Source organism: Brachyistius frenatus, unplaced genomic scaffold, assembly GCF_029030835.1.
Source record: "Brachyistius frenatus isolate BFR_SWC_R1_liver_20210118 unplaced genomic scaffold, ASM2903083v1 Contig_1, whole genome shotgun sequence".
In the NCBI taxonomy this organism is placed as follows: domain Eukaryota; kingdom Metazoa; phylum Chordata; class Actinopteri; family Embiotocidae; genus Brachyistius; species Brachyistius frenatus.
This window is the reverse complement of record NW_027210600.1, coordinates 5,177,543-5,204,788: the sequence shown is the minus strand read 5'-3', so window position 1 is coordinate 5,204,788 and position 27,246 is coordinate 5,177,543. Positions and strand designations below refer to the sequence as shown.

The 27,246-nt window shown below is 45.3% G+C and overlaps 4 protein-coding genes across 7 annotated transcripts; 3 read left to right on the top strand and 1 right to left on the bottom strand.

Moving 5' to 3' along the window:
• The first annotated feature begins 628 nt into the window (after positions 1-628).
• On the top strand, positions 629-5,147 carry slc37a4a (solute carrier family 37 member 4a). Of its 2 annotated transcripts, none has more exons than XM_069710357.1 (8): positions 629-959; positions 1,365-1,597; positions 2,364-2,607; positions 3,016-3,174; positions 3,277-3,362; positions 3,978-4,091; positions 4,183-4,321; positions 4,473-5,147. In XM_069710357.1, exons 1-8 carry the CDS (start codon positions 812-814, stop codon positions 4,637-4,639), a joined length of 1,290 nt encoding a protein of 429 aa, XP_069566458.1. In that variant the 5' UTR covers positions 629-811; the 3' UTR covers positions 4,640-5,147. The 2 variants fall into 2 exon arrangements, with proteins under 2 accessions (XP_069566458.1, XP_069566540.1); XM_069710439.1 differs by having other exon boundaries at positions 748-959; positions 3,978-4,151.
• An 80-nt stretch (positions 5,148-5,227) lies between these two features.
• On the bottom strand, positions 5,228-7,109 carry trappc4 (trafficking protein particle complex subunit 4). Its single transcript, XM_069710553.1, has 5 exons — positions 6,904-7,109; positions 6,453-6,627; positions 5,953-6,056; positions 5,629-5,755; positions 5,228-5,491 (listed from the first exon to the last, which is right to left on the bottom strand). The coding sequence occupies exons 1-5, from the start codon at positions 7,076-7,078 to the stop codon at positions 5,413-5,415; spliced, it is 660 nt and encodes a 219-aa protein (XP_069566654.1). The 5' UTR covers positions 7,079-7,109; the 3' UTR covers positions 5,228-5,412.
• Positions 7,110-7,359: 250 nt separating this feature from the next.
• Positions 7,360-10,235, top strand: rps25 (ribosomal protein S25). The gene is made up of 5 exons (XM_069710227.1): positions 7,360-7,433; positions 7,996-8,085; positions 8,179-8,362; positions 9,989-10,087; positions 10,181-10,235. Exons 1-4 carry the CDS (start codon positions 7,431-7,433, stop codon positions 10,081-10,083), a joined length of 372 nt encoding a protein of 123 aa, XP_069566328.1. The 5' UTR covers positions 7,360-7,430; the 3' UTR covers positions 10,084-10,087; positions 10,181-10,235.
• A 3,135-nt stretch (positions 10,236-13,370) lies between these two features.
• On the top strand, positions 13,371-26,772 carry sgcg (sarcoglycan, gamma). 3 transcript variants are annotated; one of them, XM_069709734.1, is made up of 8 exons: positions 13,371-13,476; positions 18,173-18,374; positions 19,201-19,305; positions 20,896-20,983; positions 21,839-21,958; positions 22,790-22,862; positions 24,849-24,972; positions 25,301-26,772. In XM_069709734.1, the coding sequence occupies exons 2-8, from the start codon at positions 18,180-18,182 to the stop codon at positions 25,466-25,468; spliced, it is 873 nt and encodes a 290-aa protein (XP_069565835.1). In that variant the 5' UTR covers positions 13,371-13,476; positions 18,173-18,179; the 3' UTR covers positions 25,469-26,772. The 3 variants fall into 3 exon arrangements, with proteins under 3 accessions (XP_069565835.1, XP_069565913.1, XP_069566000.1); XM_069709812.1 differs by having other exon boundaries at positions 13,374-13,476; positions 18,180-18,374; XM_069709899.1 differs by lacking the exon at positions 13,371-13,476 and adding an exon at positions 14,200-14,338.
• The last annotated feature ends 474 nt before the right edge of the window (positions 26,773-27,246 follow it).

The following is a 27,246-nucleotide window of genomic DNA, read 5'->3' as shown; positions in this document are numbered from 1 at the left end:
TCACTTTTATCGAGCTTTACTTTGCGTTTCACGTTCTGTTCAGTATTGATTGATTGATTGATTGATTGATTGATTGATTGTAGTTTTAACAGACTGTTCGAGCGGTAATATTTTTACCCACACTTGTCAGTAACTACACATTTGTGGAGAGCGAAACAGTCAGTCTCCCTGTTGACTCTGATGTTTCTGTTTGTTAGGTCTTCTGCTGATGAAAAGCACTACACACACACACACACACACACACACACACACACTACAGCACACACACACACACACACTACAGTACACACACACACACACACACTACAGTACACACTACAGTACACACACACACACACACACACACACGAGAGGAGCCGCCCCCTGGTCTGGGGGGGGGGGGGACTTTTGGACTATTGGACTATTGGACTCCATTTACCACATCGTTCTCCTTCCTGAACATCCTCAGATGGACAAACGGCAACAAAGGACACAACACCGGGACAGCTGTTTAAAACGAGAAGAACCATTAAAGAGGAAACAACCGGTGCCACAGACGGATCGTGTCCTGCTCTGGTCCCTCTCCGGCCGGCCTGCTGCACGCAGCAGCGACACAGACCGCTTCGGGGGAAGAGAAGTTGACCATTAACCTCATGTGCTGATTGCAAACACTTCTTCTCTTGTGAGCAGCTGCTTCGACAGAGTGGATCCCGAAGCAAAACGCTCAGTCTGTCAGACGTCAGCTGTGCTCCCTTCTCCGCTGTTCACTTCAATTTGTTTGTTTTTTTTCCCCTCCCATTTTGTTGTTGTTGACGGGACTGAATCTGCAGTCATGGCTACAGCAAGTTATGGATTCTACAGAGGCACTATTTTTCTGGCCATGTTTGTGGGATACACGCTGTACTACTTCAACAGGAAGACATTCTCCTTCGTGATGCCTTCCCTAATGCAAGAAGTCCAGATGGATAAGGATGACCTGGGTATGAGACTCCTAATGCGTCACCTTTTTTATATATATGTGTAGAAGGAGGAACATAAATCACAGTTTGTGCTGCTGCACAGGTGTCAGCATGCCTTCATCCAAAAGTCATAACAAATAGGTTCATAAAAGCTAACACAGCTTTTTATATATATATATATATATATATTAAATTTAAAAATGTATTATTTACCTGTAAATGCCCCCATCGTGAGACTGACTGACATCACATTGACTTATCCTCACGTTTTATTTCACTGAAGTATGCTTCTATCACGGTAATCACAATAGCTGCGCGCTTCCTTCACAGAGAACTGGACGTCGGAGATGTTTAGGACCAGACAATCTTGCTCCCAAGTCTCATGCGCTCTCCTCCGCGTCTCTCTCTCTCTCTCTCTCTGCCCAGGCATGATCACCAGCAGTCAGTCTTTGGCCTACGCCATTAGTAAGTTCATCAGCGGCGTGCTGTCGGACCGGATCAGCGCCCGCTGGCTCTTCTCCATTGGCCTGTTCATGGTGGGAGGCATCAACGTGGTCTTCTCTTGGTCCTCCACGGTCGCCGTCTTCTCTGCCCTGTGGTTCCTCAACGGGCTGGGACAAGGCCTGGGCTGGCCTCCCTGCGGCAGGGTGCTGAGAAAGGTACACCACCCACATCTCGGCGCGTCAGTGCTGCGATGTACCGATATCTGGTGCGACATGTTTATTTACCTTTCCCTCCCAAATGTTTATAGAGAGCAAAAAAAAAAAAAAAAAGGAACCGTAATAATGTGTGCCAGTAGCCGGGGGAACATCCAGTATGAAGAGGAAGGACATTACACACGGACACATCATGTAAAAAAAATCGGACACATGAAATACAGAAAAGCGGGAGTTGCAAAATAAACATGTCGCATTTACACTAGAAAGGAGACGCATTATATACTCTGTTCAGTCAGTTGAGTTTTATGTATTTTCACAGACTAAAATCAAATTAATAACTTGTGATTATTTAAATGTTCCTTTCCTAATACAATGCCTTTTTTATTATTATTATTCTCGGAGACTCTGGTGGAACATGTCATTTTAACCTCGATGCAGAATCTGTCTCATAAAACTGATATTAGTCTGTTTGGTGATTTATTTATTTATTTTGAGCACAATCAAACCGCAGCTGAAGAAAAGTGGATTTAATGTGTAACGGTAGGTTTAAATAAATGTACAGTTGTGAGCGGTTACATTTTTTTGATGAAAGAAGGATGTTTTTTTATTGTTTGAAAATTCAGTAGCCCGTTACAACCTGCAAGTGTCATTGCCTTTGACTTGTAACCTGCTCATGGTTCAGACCACTGCACTGATTCAATGGATTTATCCTCACTGTGTATGAAGGGTACTTCCTGTCGTGACTTCATTGTTCTTATTTCCTCAGTGGTTCGAGCCCTCTCAGTTCGGGACGTGGTGGGCAGTCCTGTCCTGCAGCATGAATCTGGCTGGCAGCTTGGGCCCCATCATCGCCACGGTGCTGGCCGAGAGTTACAGCTGGAGGGCGATACTGTCCGTCTCCGGGATGATTTGCATGGCCGTCTCCTTCGTTTGCCTGCTGGCGATCAAGAACGAGCCGAAGGATGTGGGGCTGCCCAACATAGAGGCTGCGGCCAAGAAGAGCAAAGGAGGTAAGACGGACTTGAAATCCGAAACGGCTGCTTAAACATTGGCATTACTCGGATAACGCCGCAGCTGTGCATGGTGGAGACGTGTGTTGTCGGACGGCATGTACCTCCAGCGTTAATGACTAAAGGTCGGTGACTCGGTGGACTCTGTACCCGGTGTGCCCCTCACATGGCACTTGTGTGAGAGGTGTTTGGCTCGTACGTAGACAACATGAGAACACAGTATGCGCGGTGAAGAGGTGTTTTATACACGACTCTGATCAGAAGAAGAACCCCACCCACCTCACCTCGCCGTGTCACACCCTCTGTGTTGTGTTGATGTACGTTCGAAAAGAAAAAAAAAAAAAGGGGGGCTTTCAGAAACCCCGGATTGGCCAACACCGAATGATCCTCCGTCTGCTTCCTGTTCAGGATCCTCCAGCAATGAAAGCACCCTGTCGGAGTTCCTGCTGTCGCCCTACCTGTGGCTGCTGTCCGTGTCCTACCTGGTGGTGTTCGGAGTGAAGACGGCCTGCACCGACTGGGGCCAGCTGTTTCTCATCCAAGACAAGGGCCAGTCCACACTCATGGGTACGGTGGAGGGAGTAGATTAGGCACCTCCGCTGTCTGTTGAGAAATACGCCGAGAGTTCAGCTCACGGTTTCTTGTGAATCACCGTATTCCTCTTCATAGGTAGCTCATACATGAGCGCCCTGGAGGTTGGAGGCCTGTTGGGCAGTCTGGCAGCAGGTTACCTCTCGGACAAGGCTGTGGCCAAAGTGAGTTTGCTTTTTCCCCCCGTTTGTTCTTCCCATGTCGTAATTCTTCTAAAGAAGCGGTACGTTTTATATCCAGGTGTGATCTTTTGGCAGATTTGCCTCCACAATCCGCTGTGTGCAGTAGAACTGCCTGTAAACTTCGTCAACAAATCCCAAAACACTTCTGTAGGGCAATTACCTGTGAGAATTTGCCAACAGATTATACTGACACTTCAACATTTAAAAAGTGTATCGTCGGGTTTGACTCATTGAAACCTGATTCTTTGCAAATGAAGATAATGTGGTGTTTTTTGTTTTTTGTTTTTTTTGCACCGTAACCTTTGTGGAGACGGACATTAAGAAAATAAACACGCTGAAGGATCTTGGTCTTCCCTCATACAGTAACTGTTACGTATTGATCCAAGTCAAGCAACAGCTCCTCTTAATTAATCCAATACATTCATGATTAGTACAGAGGGGGAGTGATAATGTTTTGGCTACCTGACTAAAAATGTGTGCATTTCCAGATTTAAATACCTCGGTGTGAAATATAATGTCCTACCAATCAACACATTTTCATTTATATTTGATGTCATCTCATCATCATCATCATCATCATCTCTTGATTTTGTACAGCAAGGGATGAGAATCTACGGCAATCCCCGCCATTTCATCCTGATCTGCATGATGGCAGGAATGTTTGTGTCCATGTACCTGTTCAGAGTCACAGTCACTCCTGACAGCTCGAAGGTAACGCTCACCTCCCAATGGACAGAAATCAATCGCTGCGGTTCTTTAATGCAGCACGCTGCGTGGATGTGTGTCTCCTCTGTACTCTCAGGTGTGGATACTCAGCCTGGGTGCTGCCTTTGGGTTCTCCTCTTATGGACCGATAGCCTTGTTTGGAGTCATAGCCAATGAGAGCGCCCCATCCAACTACTGTGGGACGTCACATGCCATTGTTGCCCTGATGGCCAACAGTAAGTCATCATATTTTGCAAAACCTCACAGCTTTCCACTGGCTGTATTTATCCCTAAATAAATCAAACTGTGTTGTGTGTGTGTGTGTGTGCTACACTTTTCATGTTGTCTATTCCTTTGGGTGAACTTATTCATCCGTGTGCTCCTTAGTTGGTGGCTTTCTCTCTGGACTACCATTCAGCACCATTGCCAAGCACCACGGCTGGGAAATGGCCTTCTGGGTAGCTGAGCTCACCTGCCTTGTCGCCACTGTTGGATTCTTCCTGCTGCGCAACGTCCGAACAAAGATGGGCCACGTGTCCAAGAAGGCAGACTGACTTCATTACACCTCGACCTCAACCTCTGAGCCAGCATTTTGTTTTCACATGTTTTCTTACTGGACTGTTTTTTATACCACAGTATTTCCACAGTCAGTCTTACGGGACGTAAAGGAAGCTCAGAGAAGCTGAGCACTTTATCTTCAAAAACCTGTCATGCAAGGAGCTTGTTTGCATATAGCATCTACAGTCTGTAAACACGGCATCAGTAACTCAACAAGGGAATGTAAATTACTGCACATTGTGAATTTCATATAATGACATGTGGGAAGAACAGATCTAGAGAAGGTTTTCTCTCCCATGCCTGTTGCAATACTGAAAGAGCACAAAACTGAAGCCTGGTTGAGAAACTGGTGCATTATAAAATTAGATCTGTGACTAAATATGGTGTTTTGACCAATGAGTGGAATTACAAGTGTTACACAATCTTCCCTGAAGCACAGTGTGTGGGCTTCATAATAAGGCAGTCGAAGGCTTGAATAAAAGATGCTATGTTTTTTTTTCTCAATTTCATAGTTGATGCTCATTACCTGTTAGATCCTTCAGCAATTCAACACACACATCCACAAACAAATACAATACAAACCATTTACATACAGGGTGGAATTTAATCTTATTTACAAAATGCCATGTATTTACAATGTTTTCATTAAGCAACTGGAAAAAAAAGAAACGAGTCCAAAAAAACAAACAAATGTACTTATTTCTTTGTGGTCTGTGAATTTGTTGCGGAGAGAAACAACCATGTTACACAACATCATGTCATCAGTGGTTTAAGACCCAGCTCCGAAGTTGCCGGCTTTCTCTGCGACCTCCAGTGAACTTTTTAGATTCTGATCAAAGAGTTCACATCTGAAAAATATAAGGACACGAGCGCTGGGTGTCACACAAGAAACACGTTATATGCGATCTGAAATGTAACAAAACGGCAATACAAAATATAAGACCGACAAGCGGAAAGGCAACGTCGTCCGAATTCTCGCTTTTACCTGATTGGCATTTCCAGAGAGTAGAACGGGTTCTTGAGGGCAAAATCTGAGTAGATCTCGTAAATCTTCCTCAACAGAGCATCAATACCAGATTGCCGAGGGTCCGCCAGAACGATGAACTTTATCCCTGGCGGGAAAAAAAAAAAAAAAAATGCAACAGTCAGTGAGGAGACGAGCCAGTTTAATACGGCCGCCGTCTAACAGACCAACAAGCAGTAAGACATGTTTTACAGGTGGTTTTAGAAGAAAGTTACAAACCATGTAGCTGGTCTGTAATCAACCAGATACCCCCCCCTTGCAATGACACTTGTTTCCACCACTGACCTGTGAGAGTCTGGAAGCAGTGGAGTTTAAAGACGTCCGTTTCAAGCATTTCGATCCCAGAGCTGCCGACTTCAGGCGACAGCTGTGAACCGATAGCAAACAACCTGGAGGGAGGAGAAAAAACAAACAAATCACAAGAAAGGCAGGTTAGTGTCTGACATAAGGAGGCATTCTCACTCTAGGGCGGGAAACTACTACTTTGTACTTCCCCACGTCCTTCATTTGGTAGTGCAGAACACATGAGGGATTTTTATTTGACGCCCTGGGAATGAGAGCGAGCTGTGGAGACCTGGCTGAAGCCCATCGGACCCAGGAAAGGTCCTTCTTTTGTTTGGCAGCAGCCCCCCCCCCCCCCCCCCCAATGGGAAGATAAGAGATCAGAGCAAGATCTGAGAGAGGATCCTTAGCAGTCCTGAGCGCTTGCATTTAGTGGCTTGTCGACACTGGGAGTTGAATCTGGCCCCACTGAACCACCCTTCAATCGCATAAGTGTGACATACGAGTGGAACATGGACGCCAGCATCAGCTTCTCGTTGGAGACCAGGCGCGCTCGTCCGAAGCGAATAGACACCGGATAGTTGGAGGCATCCTTCAAGTATTCAAGGATGTCCTTCCCATCTGCCGTGTTCTTTCCGACCACGTCCCCTCCGTTGATGGAGAGCACCGCGTGGCCCACTGAGGGATGAGGACACACAAGGTTTAGAGACACGCAAGTCCACCGACTAAAACCACTTCCACCGCAACACCCCGACTCATCTCTCCACATCTGCGCAACAGGAATCACTTTGCACGGGGGAACCGAGTCGATCATTTCTCGGCACGAAGAGAAAGCTTTATATAAATAGCGTGTTAATACTACCGCACACTTTGTTTAGCTCTAACTTCATCAGGTGTTAGGTGATTTAAAAAAACAACAACAACAACGCGCTAACGACGTGGTGGAGACGTCACCTCTGATGCCGTCCCGCTGTCCAAACGACACGACGACCTTTTCATCGTGATGCTTCAGCACCAGGTCCAAAGGGTAGCTGAAGGTCTTCTCGGCCTCGGCTCTCGGGACGTAGTTGTCATATTGGTAAATTAAACCTCCAGCCTTGTTCACAACATAGACGCTGAAAATCACCATCTTGGCCACGTCCTGCCTCCTGCCCAGCTGACGAGGCTGTCACGTGACCTCGGTGCGTTTTCGGCAGCGTAGACAAAATAAAAAAAATAAAAAACTACGAACTTTTTTTTTTTTTTTTTACTTCTTGGCGATTTTCGTCTTCGCCATAACCTCAAAAATAAAATTTTAACTGTTCAGCACTGGTTTGGTATGATTATGTTTATTTATATATTTAAAAAAAAAAAAAAAAAAGACACAACTCGCAAATACTCCATTTCCCATAATTCCTCGCATCACTTCCGCATGTACAGGTTGTCTAAGGGGCTCTTGCACGGGTGAACTTCCTTTCGCTCCGACATCTTGACGAGGAAACATGGTGAGGACAGTCACTGCACGCTTTGTTGAAATAAATTAAACATCTCCTGCTTTTACTTTTTTTTCCCCCCGCAATTATCCGGGAGATTGTGCACGAAGGGAGCGCGCTTCCCCTCGGTGGGATTATAAATACAGATGAAGCGATTGGTTGGGAGAAATTAACGGTAATCCGCGACCCAGTTTAGCAGCTTGCTAAAGTGCGCCATGCTTCCGGCTTCACGGTGCCGACCGACAACGAACCGGTATAAAAGTCATAAAATAAACTCTTAGGATAATTGTACCTGCGTGCGCATAAATAACAGTATCCACCGAGTCGTTGTGAGTCGTGTTCACCGACGGCATTGACCGATAACAGCGTTGATGCCGGTGGAGAAGCGCTCAGGACCAGGCCGCCTCATGCTGGTCTTCAGCGGACCGACACCACGCAGACGGGACCTCCACTTTTACATAGAAGAAGCATCCTTGTCCACCGAGGACAGTATGACGTGTGCTGCCAGGCAGCAGACGTGTGTCTCTATGCGGTGTGAAAGGGTTTATAACTCTCGTGTCCTCCCCGTTTACAGCCTCCTAAGCAGGACAAGAAGAAGGACACCGGGAAGTCCAAAAAGGACAAGGACCCAGTCAACAAGTCCGGAGGCAAAGCCAAGAAGAAGGTATGCGGTGTGATTGTCAGGACCTTTGGGTCACATGTGAGATTCTCTACGCGTTAAAAAATAAAAACAAATCTCCTCCCTGTTTCTGAGCAGAAGTGGTCCAAGGGAAAAGTGAGGGACAAGCTCAACAACCTGGTGCTCTTCGACAAGGCCACCTACGAGAAACTGTACAAAGAGGTCCCCAACTACAAGCTCATCACCCCGGCTGTGGTGTCCGAGAGGCTGAAGATCCGCGGCTCCCTGGCCAGGAACGCCCTCCAAGAACTGCTCGCCAAAGGTGAACAAAACTTCATCTCTGAGGCCTAAATTGTGAATAATGGATCTTTATTCTTTTCTTTCTTTTTTTAATTGTCTGTCTGTCATTAGATAATGGATTGTGATAGGCTGCGACGGTGGGGCTGGGTGGCATGGACAAAATGAGACGATATATTTTATACCAACTACTTTGATATTGTCGGGATGACTGTTGGTGCTTTCACAAAATAATGATTGACTAATAATCATCAGGAATGTGGATATAAGGACTGAAGTGGTTGAAGACAAATATTAAAACGGCTAGAAAAGTTTGCCGAGTTAAAAAAAAAAAAAAAAAAAAAAAGGACATCACTTTGCTGTAATGTGGATTTAAAAACCAAAAGGCCATTTTGTCATATCACTCACTATCCAAGATATTTAGTCTCGCATCAAAATGTGACAACATGCCGTATGCTGGCCGGCCCTAGCTTCAGGTAGCGAGGGCGAGTTGTTAAAACTTTGATCCAGCAAAGTTACTGTGGTGAAAAGTGGACATTAATCCTGAAGAAGCAGGAAAATGAACCGTTAAAATGAAGGGATTTGTTGCCTTGAATCAGTCGATCCGGGAAAAAGTCAGTGACGGGTTGTAAAATACAAGTCTGGCAGAATCCTTTCTTCAACCTTCAGAGGAAATTCACTCACTGTTGCATATTTTATGCATTAAGGACCGAGGTGGAGATGACTGGAGCGCCAGCTTTGCAAAAATACAATGTTTTGCCATCTACGATATTGTGACGCAACATTACGCTTGTGATGAATATGCCCCGCAGTCATCAGCGCTGCTCGTTGGCTGTGTCTAATGTTAATGAATGCGTCCACTGTGTGTATCCAGGCCAGCGTTTTGTAGCGGTTCATCAGTGGTTCCTAAATGACATTGACGTAAATGGGAAGTATTCAGGGCGACTACCTGTCATTTCTTTTAAGATCATTTAGTCTCTTCTCCTGAAAATACCGAGTTTAAAATACCAGATGGAAGTTGGTATTCTCAGAAAGCATCCACTGTCACCGAGTGAATGCTGTTCAAACGTACTTTAATAATGTAGTACTCTCTTGCATCCCCATCACATGTCAAGCCAACAAATTTGGGTACCTGATGGTAAATTGGACTCTCCATCTGAAACCTCTACAGTGACAAAAAAGTATTTTTCTGTCCGCTTTGGATTTATTTTTTTATTTCACTAAAGTAGGATCTAAATCAGGTTCACTGCATTTCTGACATTATCTCATTGGCACTTGTGCACAACGTGCTTTTACTGTCACAAACAGCTTAAAGTGCATTAAAGCATAAGCACATTTTCATTGGACTGCACAGCTTTGTGCTGAAAACTGGCAATTTGTTCTGGTCCAATAAACAGAACCGCATCATTTACAGGTAGGCAACAACAGCTGTGGAAATCCTGGAGCCAAAATGAGTTGTAATCGTGCCGTCTTCCCGAAAGTTGTCTTCCTGACTTTTGAAATCAGCTGCAGAGCAAAACAAGTGTGCCGTCCACGTTCACACCGTTTTCTTGCAACGCGTGTATCGCGCCGATGTTCAGCCATCTCGACGATCTGTGGCTCTTGAAGTGATCTGCCCACAGAGAACATGGTTTTATGTTTTGTCTTCCAGGAATGATCAAACTGGTGTCCAAACACAGAGCACAGCTCATTTACACGCGTAACACCAAGGGCGGAGACGAGGAGGCAGCAGCGGAGAAAGCATAATCAGGTACGGCAGCAGCAACTCTTTAACGTCACCTAGCATTCTGCGGTCTTCCTTTCCAGACGCACTCACTGACCTGCGGTCTTGATTCCTTTGCAGGTTCTCCTGTTGGTGTCCCGTGATGAGCTGTTTGTATTGAAAGGTGAAATAAAAACGTAAAGACAAAATCTGTTTTGTATCCGTTTTTACCGTCCGCGTCCTTTTTGCCCGCTGACAAGGTGAATACATTTTATTGCCTTGTCAGTAGATTGTCATAATTGTCATAATTAATGAGATCATTTAGTTTTATTGAAATAATTTTTATATCTGGGACCATCTGCAAAATATTTGTACATCTCAAAAACATCAAATGTGCCTTGTTCTGGATTTAAACCAGCTGCAAGCTCATTTCAATCTGGGTCCTTGTGCGGCGGAGAGAAAACCATAAAACACAAAACCTGCTTTCTCGACTACAAACGGATCGACGGCCCTTTTAATACCCGCGCCTGTGTACAAAACAATGAAGATATTAAAAAAACGTTACCGCTACAGACATTTTGGTCAAAGTAAGATTTGAATTAAGGAATGAAACTTGTAGCTCAAGCAAAGAGTTATGGTGCAGCGACCTGCTCAGTCAGGTGATCTGTCGGTGTGAACGTATTCACGCCGTGTGTGTAATCCTGTTTCCTGCTATCTGAAATCAGTGGAGTGTAAATGAGATTTAATCGTGTTTCCATTTAACGACGCTACTGGCCTCAGACCTGCAGCTTGTATCCCGGGTGACTCCTCGCCTCATTCCCCATGAAGTCAGCATTACTTGAAAACAAATGTCCTTGTGGGTAATAAATCTTTTTTTTAAATCAAGTTTTGTATAAAAATCTGCCTTAAATTCAGATACTGGAAACTTTTGATGGATGCAATAAAACTGAGAAAGGAAAAATAAATCAGGTGTTCCCAGTGTTTGTTGGCAAAGAAAGGAAAATAATTCCTTTTAAAAAAATTGAGGCACATTTTGTCTCAAATTAAAAGGTGTTTATTATTGCGGCCACATGGTTCATGTTTTTTGTGTGTTGAACTACTGGTCCATAATAATAAAGGCTTAACATTGTGTAGGCGAGCGAGATACTCAGTTCAAAAACTTCTCTCCGGGGATGAATGTCATAATGTCAGCCCCCGACTCCACAGATGCTGCTTTCAGTGTAAAAAAAATGGATCATTTCCAAGTTGGTCTGAGCGATTCGTCATTTTACGTCTTCCATTTGTCTGCGGAGAGCCACGGGGGGCGAAAGCTTATGAGATATTGATAAGAATGGCGTGAAATGAAGCTGTCTTCACTTGTCAGATGTTTTGCTCAGGGCGTGCAGGAGTCCTAGTGATGGATGCTGTCAGACGTCCCTTTGTCTCCGCGCAGCACCACCACCACCACCACCACCTCAAGCAGCAGCAGCAAAACAAAGTGCCACGCCAGCGCCGGATGCAGCATCCATCAGCTCCTCCAACGTCGGCCCGTGAGAGCACGAAACACGATACCGCCTCTCGTCTTTTCACAGACTCACCCCCTCCCCCCCTCCCCCCGCCCCCCAACGCAGTTTAACATGGGAGACACGTTATTATAACTCCAGTGCAATCAGTCTTTGACCGCTCTGCGTTTAATGAAGTAACGCTAAATCGGCTCTAGTCATGTCGCTGCAACGTGCCAGCTCTGTGAAAAGTCCCGGCAGACCCACGCTGGTGTTGTCGTGGGTGAAGATGAGTCCTCCCCACGGACGGCAGGCGGGTGGAGCTGAATTCACACGAGGTCATCGGACTCCGTGCGAAGATACAGCAGAATCCAAGAAGAGGACATTTCTGAGGAGAAATATGTCACGAGAAACTAGAATTTGAATCATTTATATTTTTGAATTGCTCAATTTGAATAATTGGTTTAAAAAAAAAAAAAAAAAATCTAATCTCTTGAATCAGAATTTTTGTATATTTTACTGTTTGAATTTAAGTGCTGAAAAATGTATTGTGATCTGACTTTGAGGGAAAATATGAACTAGTTTCGAAAGTTGGAGCCCAGAATGATGCTGTATTGACGTTGTAACGTTACACGACACAGTTATACTATTAGATATCATTTTTGTTTCATACTTTCCGTGTCTTTAATGATATTTCATTTGCTTGCATGGCCTTTTATAACTGCTATTATTATTATTCTCAAACTGGACGACCCCCCCCCCCCCATCTGCTCAAGCAAATGTGGGACAATCACAAATTATGGTTGTCTTTTTGTTATTGCGTTGTTGTTTTTTCTTTTGGTTATTTTTTTGTTGTTTTTTAGGCTGACTGGGCATATCTATTAGTAAAATAATTTACCCATAATCTGAAAACACTCTAATTGTAAGCTTTGTTTACCAATATTTGGTGGTTAATGGCAGATAATGCATTTTAAAAAATAAATATTGGGGTGATAACAGTCCAAAAATCATGCGAAAATGTTTTTTTTTTTAAGAAAATACTGTGGAAAAAAACCCTCTCCTGGTGTTAAATAGCAAACATGTTATTCCTGGGAATCGTCATTATTTATACACATTATAGAACTATTGAAGGATGGTCTTTAGTTCTTGATATTTATTTAGATTATGAAAAGTTGTGATTGATATCATTCAGGGGCCACCGGACAGTTTCTTTTTCACCACAGTCTTCCCCTTCATTCCACTCAGGAGAGGTCCCGCTTGTCTGCATGTTGGTCAAAGTTTACTTCGTGGACCCGTGCCATCGTTGTTACACCTGCGTATTTACCTAATGTGACAAGTCACAATATTCGCTGTTGGGAAAAAAAAAAAGAAAAAAAAAGATGCATTTCCAATAACGGCGGCATCGCGATGACTCTCTTCCACGGCCCTCCTCCACCGGGTCCACACCCTCCCTGCTGACTGTCAGCCGGCATCAGAAACACCAGTTTCACTTCACGTTGAGAGCCGTGACTGATGTCTCAAATTAGACGGGCGCGGTATCGAGCCCCGGGTCGGACTGTCAAAGTGACTCAGTGAGATTGCGCGACAAAACAACTGCCTCTTGTTCATTACGCGTGCGCGCGCGCGCGCGTGTAATTTCCCTCCTCTGTGTGTGTGTGTGTGTGTGTGTGTGTGTCTCTCTCGCGCGCACACACTGTTGATGATATTGAAATGGCTGCAGGACAGCAGAGGGAGTCAGAGCGGGCGCGCGGGGCTGGTGGGAGCGCCGTCTCGCGGTGGTCGGTCGGGGCGCCTCCAGATTTATGGGCACGCAGCTGTTGAGCGGCTGACAGACGCGTGAGGAGCTCGAGCACTGCTGCTTCTCGAGCTGCTCGCTCCGGCTCTGCTCACCGCTGTAGGAGAAAGAGGAGGTCTCGCTGGGGTTTTTTTTTTCTCCCCCCCCTCGACTACACAACGGTGAGTAGTCGGGCTTTTTCCTCCCAGAAACACCAACTCAGTCCTTCGTGTCTTTCGGAGCTTCTTCTTCTTCTTAAGATAAAGTTTCAAAGTGGTTTTCTTACGGCAACCTTTCACCTACTGTACGTGTTCTCCGGGGTTTTTTTTGGTGGGTTTTTTTTGTTGCGTGTGCTCTTGTGTGTTGCGCCGTGATTACTCCCAGTCCTCCCCAGAGGTAGTTTGGGATTTGTTAAAGCTGTTTTTAGTCGTCTTTCGGTCGGACAGCTGTTGGGCAATTTGACCATACATGGCCGACAATATCGAAAATACAAAAATAGCTTTGTGAAAGAGTTTCTTATTAATGTTTTATGCGTCAGTGAGAAATACTCCAGTGTCTTATCAGTGTTGTATTAGTTAAACAGAGGTAGGGGTTTGTGTCTCTGTGGGTTTCCTCTGCTGCTGCTTTTTTTTTTTTTTTTTTTTTTTTTTTTATTTAGTCCACAATGCTGTGTCCTATTTTTAGAAGTTATGGCATCACAGCAGACAGGAGGCATGACGCCGACCTCTCACTACACTGACAGACAGGAACTTCAGCCCTGTGCTCAGTTTTCGACCCCCTCCACTCCCCTCTGAGTGTTCCTCTGCGAACTTTTCCAACTCTTTGAAACTTCATGCCGTTCGGTCCAGGTCCAGGTTCAGGTCCAGGTCCAGGTTCAGGTCCAGGTCCAGCCTCGGCTCAGAGCGAAGCCTGGATTCTCCATTACAGCCGGGACCCTGCGGACTGTGAAGGGAGCGCTTATAGCCCGCCTGGCCCGGCCTTCACGCTCATCCAGAGGTCAGAGACAGACACACGGAGCCCGGCAGAGAGCATCACTTGTTTAAGGTTAATTGGGCTGCTGCCCTACGATCCCAAGTACCCTTCAATGTTAGGTAGCGGGAGGATGGTGTTGGAAAGAAGCTGTCTCTCTTGTGGGAAAGATTTCTATTTGTGGGGATTCAGAATCTCATTTCAAACACATAGTTTTCTATCTCAAGGAAAGCTTAAAAATGATACCGTGGACCCGATAAAAACCTTCTTTTTTTTTTTAGTGTGGGTCAGATTGTGTTTTACGATTATAACGTCTCACAAAGTGGGAATTCCTGGCATTTGAGCGGTGAGGCTGTTCGGGGAGTGTTTATTTGCGTTGCTATGGAAGGATCAGTCTGTGGCTAAAGGGCTGCTGGTGAGACTGAAACTGGAGCTGAAGGACGCCTTTAAAGAACCGGCCTCAAAGCTGCTTCCTTGCTTTTCCTGCTGCTGCTGCTGCTGCTGATGAAGCAGGGAGAGCCTCTGAACACTTTCATTTAAAGCAGTTAGATTACGTTAGATCAAATTCATTAACATCATAATGAACAGAGCCAGGGCTCTTTCATCCTCATCGCTCATTTACCCAAAGTGCAGAGCTGAGCTGATCATCATGTTAACACAAATGATCTGTGGTTGTTAATAGATACAGTGAGGAGATGGTGGAATCAGGCAGTTTAACAACGCTGGCTGCTCTTGCTGAATTTCCGAGCCTCCACGGAGAAGTCCCTTGAAAAAAAAAACCACCAAAGAAATGAAGCTCAATCCACAGATCTGGCAGCACTGAGCTGTGCTGAAGCTCAAACTCTGGCTAAAAGTTGCTGCTGCGTTCCTGAGATTCAATTTGTCATTATTACTCACTCTCACAAAATATGATTAATAAATATAATTGAGGTGAGATATAGGCCAAACAATGAGCATTTCGCATAACACGGGCGATTCCTTGCCGGGCTTCGCTCTCGTCTCCCCTGTTGAATTATCAGTCATTTCTATTCCTACTTCTTTCCCCTTTTTTTTTTGCCGCCAACATTCAGTTGTTTGGTTGTGATATGAGGGCCATTCGTCACAGCTGGACTTGCAGGCCATGTGACATGTCCCGTGGAGAGGCAGATTTGGGGCGTAGGAACATACTCAGTCGTTTATGCCGCCACGCCTTCTCCCCGTGTTTACTGCAAACGGCAATAAAGCAGCAGTGCGCCTTTATTACCATCTCTGGAACATCTACTGGACCTCAGACAGCTCAGGTGCCACCCCTCGGTGCGAGGGAGGGAGCGAGGGAGGGAGGGGGGATGTTTGCCTTCATTATTTACAGAAACACAACTTATTTGAGATTGTACGTATTGTCAGGTGTGCTGCTGTCTGCCTGCCGGCTTTCTTCTTCTGCCGGTGTCACCGTCGGCCCACGGGAGGTGCAGCGGGATGATGGGGCCCGGCTGAACATCTGTTCGTGTCGAGGAAGAATTTATTTTTTATTTTTTTTTGGTTTGAAAAGTTGTCTCCTTTAACGTGACGGAAAATACCTTCACTCTGACAGTAAGATGCAACATCTGTCCCGTATGCAAATCAGCCGCGCTGCCGGAGTCTGGGCCACGTCGAGATCAGAAAACACCGCTGAGCCAACCTAGATACAGCTTTGTTCGGATAACTTTTCCCATAAAATTGAGATGTGACGGCTTTAAAGAATTGATGACGATTCGGAGCAGTTCGTTGCCTCGAGAAATCTGCAGTCTGTTTTTGGTGTTGCTGACTGTTCTGGGGTGTTTTATTGACTCACAATAATCTACAACTGACAGCGGTTTCTCCAGGCGGTATCCTCAGTGAAAGCGGTGTTCCCCGCAGCCCGTTTTCTGGTTATTAATGCAGATTAAACAACAGAAAGTGACATCGCTCCTCTCTCTGCGGGCCTGTGAGGCTGCTCGGTCCTTGCCTCCACGCTTCCCGTGTCCTGGTGAAATCTGTCCCTGAGGTTCCTCGTTGTCACCGTGTCAGATGGTCCAAATGTGCTGACTTGGGGGGGTGGTGGGGTGGGTCTCGCTTCGCAGGTTCTGCAGTCCTGCCCTCACGTGAACCGAATACAGAAAACCCACCGCTGTGTCGTAACTTCTAATGCTCGCTGTGGTTTGAAATCCGCTGACAGTCCCCCACTTGGTTTTCGTCCCTGACAGCCTGCCGCCGTGGAGCCACGGAGAAGCCTGCCGCCTCTGCTCTGTAATAAGTGGCATTTTCCTTTGCTGGAAATTTCAGTCAAGTTTTCCACTGGAGCAGCAAGCCAGACATCCACCGGGGCTGTCCGTGAGCTCTCTGCGCTCATGAATTACACTGAACACCGAGTGAACATGGGATTATGCAGAGGTGCGTTAAGAGGGTTCAATGTATACGATGAATCTTAAAAGACTGGAATAAGATGTGTGAAATAAACACCGTCAACTTAAAACTGTAAAAGCAGTTTGTCAGAGATGGAAACACTCCATGACTCAATTCAGAAAGCTGACTCCACCCGTCGGAAACATCTGATGCTTACCAGCTTTTCTATTATAACGTCATTGTAACGTCACTGGAGATATTTACATCTCACTGATGTCTGAATTTGGTTTTCAAACCTCCTACTAGCGTTCACGCATGGTAATCATATAGACTACAACTGGATGACCTGGTTCTTCTTCAGTGGAAAAAAATGAAAGCAAAACGTAACTATATCACAATGATGACAAATAATGATCTGATATAGTAATAAATTAAATAAAAATCAAAGTTCTCTTGAACTGGAAACTAGTGTGTGCAGGAACTAAGTAGAAATATGGTATTAAAATTAAAAAAATTTCCCCTCAGGGATTAATAAAGTATATACCTACCTACCTACCTACCTACCTATTAATCACCATCACTGCAGACTTGAAGCTGCAATCGTCAACAGCAAAACCAATTTGCCCACCGAGACGGTTGACTTTAATGGCGAAGCAGAAGAGATGCCTTTTTTTTTTTTTTTAACTTTCTGCACACAATGAGGACGTTGTGCACCTGTGATTGACTGATGTGGAGTTGACGTTCGATTGTAGTGCTCTTTGTGCTTATAATCAATGTCAAGCGAGAAGGGTGAAGGCTCTTCTTTGTACAGTTGCACTTGTGAATAAGAAATGCTGAAGTCACGAGGCTCTGTGCGGGCAATAACGTATTTTCTTGCTCTGGTCTGAGTCCGCCTCTTGTCGGCACCTTCATGATCGTCCAAAGCGATCAATAAAGTCGTATTAATAAAGAACAAAAGAGAAAGTAAAAGCGAAAGCCAGAAGATTTGAACACATTTTGCAGTTCGCCTCGGCTTCACGAAGATTCATAGCAACTGGCGAAGGATTTAGATTTTTTTTCTGCTTGCAAATTCTCTGTTGCCGCCAGCATCATTTAGCAGCACAGCGCAAATTGTTTTTCAGCCAGGAAGCTCAGAAAACTCTCCGTACTCTACCTGCTCAACACTAGGCGGCACTTAGTGACTAGCTGGGGGACAGGGTGGATCATTTTCCAATACTTTGTGATTCAGGAGGTGGTGGAGACCAAATACGGAGCTAAAATGACACCTCGCGGTTTATGTTTCACCGTGTATCAGTTGGAAGTTTCCTAACAGGTTGACCACATCCGTTTAAAAGGAGATGACGCGTCAGTGTTGACGGTTTTGTTTGTGTAACCGTGGCGTTTTGTCAGAAAAATGCTGCCCGAGTAACTGGTCGACTCGCATTGCGTCGGCGTGAATAAAATGACTCGGTGATTGTGGCATGTCCTGTCCAACCTCGCTGAAAAGCATGGAAGGAAGGTGTGTTGACTTTTTTAAAACAACGACTTCTATTTCCCCTGTACCTCTCTTCTCATGTGTCGTGCGCTAAGCCAACAGATGGTGCGTGAGCAGTACGTCACCACCACCCAGGGCGGCAGCTCGCCCCGGCTGGCGCCCGACCACTTGCACAGGATCGGCATCTACGGCTGGAGGAAGCGCTGCCTTTACCTGTTCGTGCTGCTGCTCGTTGTCATCCTGGTGGTCAACTTCGCCCTCACCATCTGGATCCTGCGGGTGATGTGGTTTAACACGGTGCGCACGACTCACGCTGACAAACTGGGTTTTCAGCTGTCATCCTTTCTTCCTTCTCTGTGTGTTTGTTTTGTTAAACGTTTTTTTTTTTGCACTGTTGTTTCGTTTAGTTTCGTGTATTTTAGTTTAGTTAAATTTGATATTATTCTATTTTTGTTTGTATACAAGTTGTATATAATGTGCATTTGAAAAAAAAAAAAATTATATTTAGTATTTTTACTACCTCTATTTTATATTCGGTAATTTATTGCTGTTGCCCTGTTTGCTGCTGTAACAACGAAATTTGCCCTTGCGGGATTGATAAAGTACCTATCTGTCTGTCTATCTGTCTGTCTGTCTGTCTGTCTGTCTGTCTGTCTGTCTGTCTGTCTGTATCTTGAGAATAAACACTGAATGATCAGCATCACCTCTTATTGATGATCAGACATCAAACAAGTGTTCCCTGCTTATCAGTAGTACGAGTGTAGTTGTTGTGGTAATAGTATCATCCATCATTAACTGGAACTTGGCAGTCTAAACAGGGCAGTCAATGTGTTTGTTATTCTATGGAGTCTTGTCAGCTTTCTGTCTCGGGTCCAGATGGCAGCGGTGGATTTATGCAGAAACAGAGATGCAACAAACCAACACGCACACTTGGACACACAAATACACACACATGCTGTCCTGAAGAGCCAACGCAAAAGCCAAAAGCGACTATTTTCTTACAATATAAAATGACCCTTTGTGCTCCGTGCTCAGAAAACCCAATAAATTCCTCACCTTCACACCGAGCCGATTCATTTGTATTTATCTAAACACACAACTTCTGTCTTCGCTTTGGTTGTAGGACGGGATGGGACTCCTACAAGTACACTCAGACGGGGTCAAACTGGAGGACGGCGAGTCCGAGTTCCTTTTCCCCGTCTACGCTCAGGAGATCCACTCCAGAGAAGTGAGATAATCAAGAACACACTTTTTCTTGCTTCTCTTCCCACATTCTTCTGCGCTGCATCTTTTACCTTCTGCTTTTCTCCCTCTTTTTTTGTTTTTTTCCCCCCGCTCCTCCCTTGTTAATTTGCAAACTTGCCGTTTGCTCAGTTAAGTAGCCCGACAGCCGGGCCATTATTTCATCTCATTGTTTACCAAACTTCAGCTCGAGTGTGTGTTGGATCCTGTTATCATCTAAATCCTAATTCCTCGCAGACGCTCCAGCAGTCTTCGTCCAGCTGCAGACAGTGAAATGCATATTTCTGATTGTGCTTCTTTTTTTTTCTTTTGGTGGGGGTGGAGGGTGGGGGGTGGAGGGGGGGGGGTGTATGTGTCAGAACAAACTGGATTTGGCAGTTGCTCTCAGTGCACGTAGTGGTGCCCTGAGCTCCCCGTTAACCTCGGGGATATTTGTGGTGGAAAGTAGTTTATGGCCCGCCTGCTAGCAGCAGATGGGAACACTTTGCTGCAGTTGTTTATATGTTATGGCTTTTCTTGCTCATACCAGCAATTCTTTAAAGCATTGTTTTGACTTTTTGGGCCTCATTAAAACTGCATCGTATTGCTCATTTAAGGACGGGCACATTCTCGAATGTCTTTGCTGACGAGATTCAGTGTTTACTGAGTCAATGTGAAAATGTTATTTCTGTAGATCATTTTTTTTTTTATAAACGCGTCTTTCTTACAGCTGCAGAGGAGCAGAAGTGATTTATTGCCGGTCCTGCCTCGTTTAAACATTTTACCAAAGCGTACTCGTTTTCTGGGTGTTTTGTCACATCTGCTGACACAGATCCGCTAACTTTGTGTCGTGCAAATATTTACGTAAAATAACAAGTAGCACATTTAACAACGCGTACTTTTCTCGGGGTTTACGAGCAGTAACTTTTAATTCCTGTTTGATTAACGGAGGCTTTTGTTTGGTCGGTGTATGTCATCGTCCATGAGGACGCGCGACCGCATTCGTTGTTTATTATTCGCCGATGGAGAGTCCCTACTGCAATCCGAATCTCTCATTAGAAATGTCAGTACGTCCATAAATAATAATAACGTTCTCAATGATAGAAAACAATAAAAGCCAAAACAAGTGCAACCACGAGCCAAATGATGACATCATGCTGATGACATCATGCTGATGACATGGTTCTAACCCAACCGAGGCGACGGGGGTAACCCCCAGCTCTCTGATAACACGAGAGGTATCTCGGTCTGGTCAGATACCTACAAAACGTTTGAAAGGGAACCAAAAAAATCTGAACCTAACGGTGGTGCCAGTCAGTGGGAGTTATCCTCTGGGAACCACGAGTGTCATGACGATCCTTCAGTAAGTCGTTGAGAAACACCTATCGGCCTAACAAGCTTTATCGACAACCGCAGAGCCGCTCTGGCAGCAGCACGGCTAAAATCCTCGCTGAACACGTGACGGTTCAAGTTTGAGAGCGCGCTTTCACACGCTTGCAAATATTTGTCCTTTTTTTGTTGTTGTTGTTGTGTCATTTTTCTGCTGCGGATTTATTTCAGCGATAACATGGCTGCCTTGCTTTCTTTCTATCCCCAGGACACTTCACTTCTAGCGCGCTCTTCAGAAAATGTTTCCCTCAACGCCCGCAACGAAAACGGCGACGTCACGGGGAGGATATCTGTGGGTAAGAGCACACGGACGCAGAGAGCGCTCACACACCACATCCAGCCGACGCACGAGGCCGACAGTGAAGACATTCACGCATTTGCTCTGCGGGGATTTCTCATCCGACATTTAACGGCGACGAGGAGCCATTCGTCAATTTACAATCTCTCCGATTTCCATTTCAAAATCCATTAAACGCGGCGCTCCTCTCTCCACCGCGGCTTCTGGATCGCTCCGTATTACACGGAGGGCCGGAGGTCTGCGGTGGGGGGGCGGGGGGGGGGGGGGGGGGGAGTTCATAGATGTGCGTCTTTAATGGCTCACCGACGGCTACGTTGGCGTATTTTGTCATCATTAAAAGGCCGGCAAATCACCCAGCTAATTGTTGTGTTCCACAGAGCCGTGACGTGTCCTTGATCATGAAGCCGTTAAAAAAAGCGTAGCCTGCATGCTCGCGGGCCCTCTCGCTCTGCGAATGCAGCTGAAATGCTTGTTAGGGAAGGCACAGATGTGGGTTAAATATCAAACCGGGACGTGTTCCTGCTTTAGATTTGCCTCTCGCGGGACTGTGGACGCTGATGGAGCAGAGGCCTCAGAGAGAGAGAGAGAGAGAGAGAGAGAGATGACCTCAGCCGTGTTTTAATTCATGCGTTTCTTTATCGGCGGGGTGCCCGTTTGCTCGCCTCTTCCGCCTCCACACAGGCAGCACCAACGTCTACCGCATTTTCTGAGCACGACGGGTTGAAGGAAGAGAGAAATCGTGTATTTTTTTTTTTTTTTTTTTTTGATGGTTACATCTCATTCATGTTTTTTTTGTGTTTTTTTTTTTGCCCGAAATCCCTTCAGGTATTGTTGTTTTTTGTGGCTGTCGCAGGTCCAAAAGAGGCTCAGGGACACACCGGGAACCTGCTCATTAACTCCCACAACGGCAACATGCTGTTCACAGCGGACGGCGACCAGGCAGCGATCGGACCGGACAAACTGAGAGTCACAGGTACGCCCGCCCGCTGCTGCACGTGCGCCGTTTCCTGGGATATGGCACGCACCCGTCGGGCGGGAACAAGATAACGCCGATAACGAGCCGTGAAGACAACAGGAGCAATTTGGTCCGATGGCAAATATCCGCGCAACGATCCGACAGCCGAGGACAAAAAAGACGAACGCTTTCGCAGTCTTCGTCGTCGTCGTCGTCGTCGCGTACAGCGACAGAACGTATAAATGAAACGTCAGGGGTTCGGTTATCTGAAGCTGCGTGCATTAACGCCGCACGAGTGAGATCAATCACATTAATAGAAGATTCATATCGAGATTTGATTTGTGGTTTGGAGCCGATACATGAAATATTATATCACAATATAGCAGCGTGTCATCTCCCACGACGGAGGCTGAAGTGTTTAGCTGAAAGCTTCATAACGACGGCGGTCGCTTTGATCCGCAGACAGCAGCAGCCGAGGAGCTTTCCCCTCGAACAAAGCTCCTGCGCCGGCATCGGTTGTCGAGTGTTTACGTCCGTCACAGTTGGCTCCAAACTGTCTCCAGTCTGTCGGGAGCGTCGGGATCCAGATTTCTCTCTCGCGTTGTCGTCGCGGGAGATATTTCAGTCGGGGAACGGAAGCTGCGAGCCGGCCAACGCCGCCCCGTCCCCGTGCTCGGGCTGTTTGGACCGCGAAAGGGAGCAAAACGGGAAGGAGCCAAATCAGTGAAGCTGCTGAGGCTGTTTTTGTTCCAAAAAAAAATAAATAATAATGTTACACACGTACACAAGGTCGGTCCGCAAGTGAGAGCATCACAGTATGAGGAACACGTGTGTCTCTTTCTTCTTCAGGTCCTGAAGGAGCGCTGTTCCAGCATTCGGTGGAGGTGCCCCAGCTGAGATCTGAACTCTACAAAGACCTGAGGTCAACATTTCCGGCCTTGTCGTTGATTCCCAAACTGCGGTATCTCAAAGCAGCCGGGTGGAGCCCCGGCGGCGGGGGGGCGCGAGAGCTCCGCCGCGAGGCTCAAAAACCGAACTCCGAGACGGCCCGAGTCCAAAAGACGGATCATTTCATTTCCGTCCTTGCATCGTTAGTTAGTTGTTAAAAATCATGTAGGCGTTGCAGGGTGGCGTCTCATCGCATCGAACACAGCGTAACGCTAACGTTTGCCTCGCACAGTCGAGTCTGGAGTCCTCAGTCTGTTGACGTTAGTGACGGGAAATCACTACAAGGTCCAAAAAAACCAGCTGTTTCTGCGCTTCCTCCCCACACCGCTGATTTTTCAGGGATTTCTTGGGATTTTGAAACTACAACCTCATGTTGTTGTTGTTATTCAGCTTTTCTGAGTTATTGCCTGGTTAAAGCAGTCTATTGTTTTTTTCAAATCTTGTTATTGATTTCAGAAATATTTTAAGACAGAAAAGGAGAACGGGACTTCCCCCAGGACATTACATTCAACCGTGTGGCACTTGGTGGCGGTGTAACTGTGACATCTGCCACTGAATACAGAGATTACAAATATAACAAGCAAACAAACAAACAAACAAACGAATAACTCTGTAGAGATGTGGTGTAAAAATGTATTCAAACAGAGACAAAAAAAACCCAAAAAACATACACGTTTTTTTCTTAAAATGGGGGGGGGGGGGTCTGTTAGTCCACTAGATTGGATTGTAGCATCGTTCATGTAGTTCATAAAAGGTTTCCAGGTCTCTTCGAAGGAGTCATTGGAGTCTCTGAGTGAGAATCTCATCTTTTCAAGTTTCACATGGTTTAGGATCTCTTTTAACCAACTGTTGTGCGAGGGCGTGTTTCCACTTGAAGAATATAAGGCGTCGAGCTAAAAGTGTCGCTAAAAGTGTCGCGAAGGCAAAACCCTAGTTTTGTACCCAGTACTGTCCCGGGCGCGTTGGATATTTGATCCCCCCCCCTAAAAAACAAAACAAAAAAACAACGTTTAAATTTGGGCAGGACCAAAACACATGGGTGTTGGTTGGCAGGTGACTGTTTGCACCTATTGCAGCTGTCATTCGTATTTGGGTAGATTTTAGCCAGGCGGGCATTTGTGTCGCGTACACGAAACAAAACCTTGCGTTGCAACAGCCCGCGCAAATAGAAGAGGAGTGGGACAAATCAAGAATACAAACCCAAAGTAAGCTGGGAGGAACGGTGTATTTAAAAAAAAAATTAAAAAAATAATCTGCAGTGGGAACTGGTACTTGGGAAATTTGGGTTTTCCTACATAGTTAGTTAAGTGATACCAGACTACAGCTCACAGATTCCGCTTTCTTTACTGTGATTGTAGTCTGGAACACCTGCTGGCATTGAGGTTTCAGCAACCATTGGAAAAAACAAAATAAAACCCCGCTGCGCTTTCATTAAGCACTATTTAAAAAATAAAAAAAATACACTAGTAGGGTAGAGCGACTGGAAACGATTCCCTATGGAGTCGCACCAGACCCTTGAATTTATGGGGTGAATTTGGGTCTGGGGGCACACGGCTCGGTCCATGCTGATTGGTTACGGGCTGCTCCAAATAGTTTCAAAAGTATCCCGAAGGATGCAACAACTTGAAGCGATTGTCTTTGGAGGGTTGGTCTGAAATGTTTGGGAACTTCTGTTGTAGATCGTAATAGTTTCCGGCTCTTACGAGTCGTGGAAGTGGTGTGTATCAGAAACATCTCAGAACACTCTGCTTATTAAACCAGGTCCCTGCAGTGAACACATTTGCAAGATATCCACTAAAAAAAATAAATAAATAAAACTAGAAAATATTGAGGGTTTTACAGCACACTTACTGTAACAATGATTTCTGGATTCAACACATTTAAAAACAGATATTAGAGAACACAAACAGCAGTCAGATAATATGGATGTATTTATAAAGCTGTGAATGTGTGTCTTTAGGTTGGAGTCCCCGACTCGCTCTCTCACCATGGACGCGCCAAAGGGAGTTCATCTCAAAGCCCTGGCTGGCAACATTGAGGCTGCGTCCAACATGGATGTCATTCTGCAGTCGAGTGTCGGACTGGTAAGGAAACCACCTTCACTTCCTGCTCTCTGCCACACGCCATCTTCAAACCTGTTTAAATCTTTAGATTACCGAGGGAACGCATGCGGAGTACGGTGTGTGTTTTTTTTTTTTTAACCTCTCGGTCTCACCTGAACTTTATTCTGTTTACGTAACATACAATATGTACCAGTGCACCGGTTAAGCACTAAATGGACTTCCCTTTGTGGCTCCCGCCGCACTCTCTGCTGAAGGGCAAAGAACGGAGCCGAGTGGAATTCATTTGTTGATCTGATGAAACTGTGTTCTCCTTTAATCGTCCTTGCTCCCCACGCTGTCTGCCGCGCAGCTGGTGCTGGATGCCGAGACGGTGCGCATGCCGAGGCTGCCCCTGAGCGAAGAGGGGGTTTCTGGAAACGCTCGGGGTCTCTACGAGGTCTGCGTCTGTCCTAGCGGAAAGCTCTTCCTGTCCAAGGCCGGGCGGACTTCCACTTGCAGCGATAATCAGGAGTGCTAGACAGACTCTGGCAAGGTCGTCGGTTTTCCATCTCTCAGAACGAGCATCTTCTGGGAGGCAACAGGCACAACACGCACGACCGGAGGGTTTTTTAAAAAAAAACAAAAAAAACCATCTTTATACAACAGTGGGTGTGCGCTGATCGCACTGGCACATGGAGACCTGTGAAAATACAAATGCCTGCAGGCGTACATGTCGGAAATGTCATGAAATGCATCCTTTTAATTGCATTCATGAACTTCAAACTATTCAACTGAAACAAATTGGCTCTCAGTGCTAAATTTGTCTGCATCGGAGCTTTGTGGAGAATTTATTTTTCCACACACACACACACACACACACACACACACACACACACACACACACACACACACACACACACACACACACACACACACACACAGTATCATGGCTGGGCAATGAGGAGCTGGTAACAGCTTACATCCTATGCAATATTATCTTGTGGTGCAATAAATGAAACTGACACATGTCAAGGGCTCGGAAAATTGAAAATGAATCCGTGAAATGGCGACAGAGTGTTGTTGAAAATATTGTTGTTGTTGTTGTTGTTGTTGTTTGCGAGCCCTTCAGGCTCTAAGCCCTTGATATGTTTTTTTTTGTTTTTGTTTCAGTGTTTAGCATGTCTTTATTTAAACGGGGTATATTTTGTTAACGTCCTAGTAAATTCAGAGAATGGTTTTACCTCTTTTGTTTTGCTGAAATTCAGGTTAGACAACGCCAGACAACAGTCTTGATTCTTGTTTTACTTCAATTAGATATTAAATATTAAAATACCAAGTCGTTGTGGCACCATGAAGTGGTGTCACATGTATAATTATATGTTCTTTCCACTTTATAAGTCTATGTGTGTTTGGCCGGAGTTATTTTGAAGCCCTTCATAAGCATGCAGTTATGCAGCTACAAGACAGACCAAGCGAGCCGGACTGTTCGCTCAATACCATCATTTACAGCCGAGGGACTAACGAAGAATCATCATCGAACCACAGCAACAAGAAAGCAAAATCAACGCAGGTCTGACGGGCAACTTTTCATTTTAATTATTCTTTTGCCTGTTGGGGTCAAATTTGTCTTGATTTAAATATTTTAAAAAATATGCATGACAGATGCTGAGCAACATTTCCCTCTTTTGTAAGAAGAAGGTTTTTCAGTTTTCCATGTTAGAGGACAATATTTAGAAAAGATGGTTACATGAGTTTAGCATCAATTTAGTTTTTTTTTTCATAATTACCATGTCAAGGCCTTGTGTTGTCCATGTTGATAAAATAGTCGATTTGCAGTTTTCACCTCAGTTGTGTCTTATTTTGAGAGTGCAATGTGTGTTTATTCATTTTGTTTGTTGAATACACCTTGTACTTTTCCTCTGTGTGTCTGTGAATGCTATCAATGTGCATATACTCGTTTTTCTGAAGAGTGCTGTAGTGTTTTCTAAACTCATTTTATTGAGAAATTTCACCAAAGCATTTGCAGTCTCTTAATTTATTACATTATATATATATATATATATATAAAAAAGTAGATTCCACTGTGTCTTACATTGAGTACTTAAGCTGTGTGGTGGCGGTGGTGTTGGAAACAGTTTGATCATACTAACCATGGTTATTGGCTCTCTGGTGCCCTCTAGTGGAAACGTTCTGCAGAACCACCAGAACCAGACTGATCGATGTCCACCAGCGACTCAGGAGAACCAACGTTCTGCTCTTATTCAGTCAGTCACAAGGTGCGTTTACTGCAGCAGGTTTGTGACCTCCACAAACACC

Bases quoted from the DNA above. Each gene is read 5' to 3' on its own strand.
- slc37a4a (XM_069710439.1), top strand. From the start codon at position 812: ATGGCTACAGCAAGTTATGGATTCTACAGAGGCACTATTTTTCTGGCC. The intron at 4,152-4,182 runs GCGTGGATGTGT...CTGTACTCTCAG, and splicing joins GTTCTTTAATGCAGCACGCT to GTGTGGATACTCAGCCTGGG. The intron at 4,322-4,472 runs GTAAGTCATCAT...TGTGCTCCTTAG, and splicing joins TGTTGCCCTGATGGCCAACA to TTGGTGGCTTTCTCTCTGGA.
- rps25 (XM_069710227.1), top strand. The intron at 8,086-8,178 runs GTATGCGGTGTG...GTTTCTGAGCAG, and splicing joins GAGGCAAAGCCAAGAAGAAG to AAGTGGTCCAAGGGAAAAGT. The intron at 8,363-9,988 runs GTGAACAAAACT...TTTGTCTTCCAG, and splicing joins CCAAGAACTGCTCGCCAAAG to GAATGATCAAACTGGTGTCC.
- trappc4 (XM_069710553.1), bottom strand. From the start codon at position 7,078: ATGGTGATTTTCAGCGTCTATGTTGTGAACAAGGCTGGAGGTTTAATT. The intron at 5,756-5,952 runs GTCAGTGGTGGA...TTTTCCCGCCAG, and splicing joins CTGCTTCCAGACTCTCACAG to GGATAAAGTTCATCGTTCTG. The intron at 5,492-5,628 runs GTAAAAGCGAGA...TATATTTTTCAG, and splicing joins TCTCTGGAAATGCCAATCAG to ATGTGAACTCTTTGATCAGA.
- sgcg (XM_069709734.1), top strand. From the start codon at position 18,180: ATGGTGCGTGAGCAGTACGTCACCACCACCCAGGGCGGCAGCTCGCCC. The intron at 19,306-20,895 runs GTGAGATAATCA...TTCTATCCCCAG, and splicing joins AGGAGATCCACTCCAGAGAA to GACACTTCACTTCTAGCGCG. The intron at 21,959-22,789 runs GTACGCCCGCCC...TTTCTTCTTCAG, and splicing joins GGACAAACTGAGAGTCACAG to GTCCTGAAGGAGCGCTGTTC.